General features: G+C 55.8%; 1 protein-coding gene across 1 annotated transcript in view; it reads left to right on the top strand.

The window, feature by feature from the left end:
- The first annotated feature begins 280 nt into the window (after window positions 1–280).
- The window catches only part of bpnt2 (3'(2'), 5'-bisphosphate nucleotidase 2), a 43,460-nt gene continuing 42,923 nt past the window's right edge, over window positions 281–817 (top strand). Inside the window, exon 1 of the mRNA XM_020532020.2 lies at window positions 281–685. Coding sequence (XP_020387609.1) covers window positions 353–685 — 333 coding nt within the window. The 5' untranslated portion in view covers window positions 281–352. The remainder of the gene's footprint in view (window positions 686–817) is intronic.

The raw sequence follows: 817 nt of genomic DNA, 5'->3' as shown, positions 1-817 counted from the left end.
GTTTTTCCTTTGATTTCTTGTCCTCTTAACATTAGTTGGACTCATTGAAGCCACAGGGCAACTTTTTCTACCTTTAAAGTGCGATGTAAACGTTGTACTTTCCCAGAAAGGAACTAAACATCAATGATGGATATGTTCAGGCAGAGGGCGTTTGAGGGATGATGTCTACGATGCACACTCTGCTTTCGCACACTCTGCTTTCACACACTCCAGCGGCTTGTTTCCTGCTTTACTTCCGCATACGTTTTCTAAGGAGACTCGCTCGATTTGCTGTCAGCTGGGGAAGGGGAGTGAGCTTGTCGGGGTGTGTTGAAGGGGATAGTGAGGTACAGAGGGGGAGGAGGGAGGGCTGATGGCTCCAATGGGGGTGAGTGTGTCCCGGGGTCGGGTGTTGCTCTGCATCCTGCTGACTACCGGCATGATCTATTACCTGTACTCCAGGTTCGGCAGCTCGGGGCTGGGGAGCGGGGAGACGAAGGTGGACCTCCGCCAGCTCCTGTCTCTGGCCATCAGGGCGGCGGAGGAAGGAGGTAAAGCCGTGCGGGAGGTGAAGGAGTCGGACTCGCTCCACCAGAGGTCCAAAGGCAAAACCAAGGAGGGCGCGGACGAGATGGTGACCAGCGGCGATTTGCTGTCACACCGGAGGATGACCAGTTTGTTCAGTAATACTTTCCCAGGCCTCAAGGTGAGCAAATAGGCACTTTGGGAGGGGGTCAGCACTGAGGGGGTACCACACTGCCCGGGGTCAGTACTGAGGGGGTGATGCACTGCCCCAGGAGTGGGGGATTCAGCGCTGAGGGGGCGCCGTACTGTCTTG

Source organism: Rhincodon typus, chromosome 19, assembly GCF_021869965.1.
Source record: "Rhincodon typus isolate 14 chromosome 19, sRhiTyp1.1, whole genome shotgun sequence".
Lineage (NCBI taxonomy): Eukaryota > Metazoa > Chordata > Chondrichthyes > Orectolobiformes > Rhincodontidae > Rhincodon > Rhincodon typus.
The sequence above is the reverse complement of the archived record's forward strand: the minus strand, read 5'-3'. Positions and strand labels throughout refer to the sequence as shown.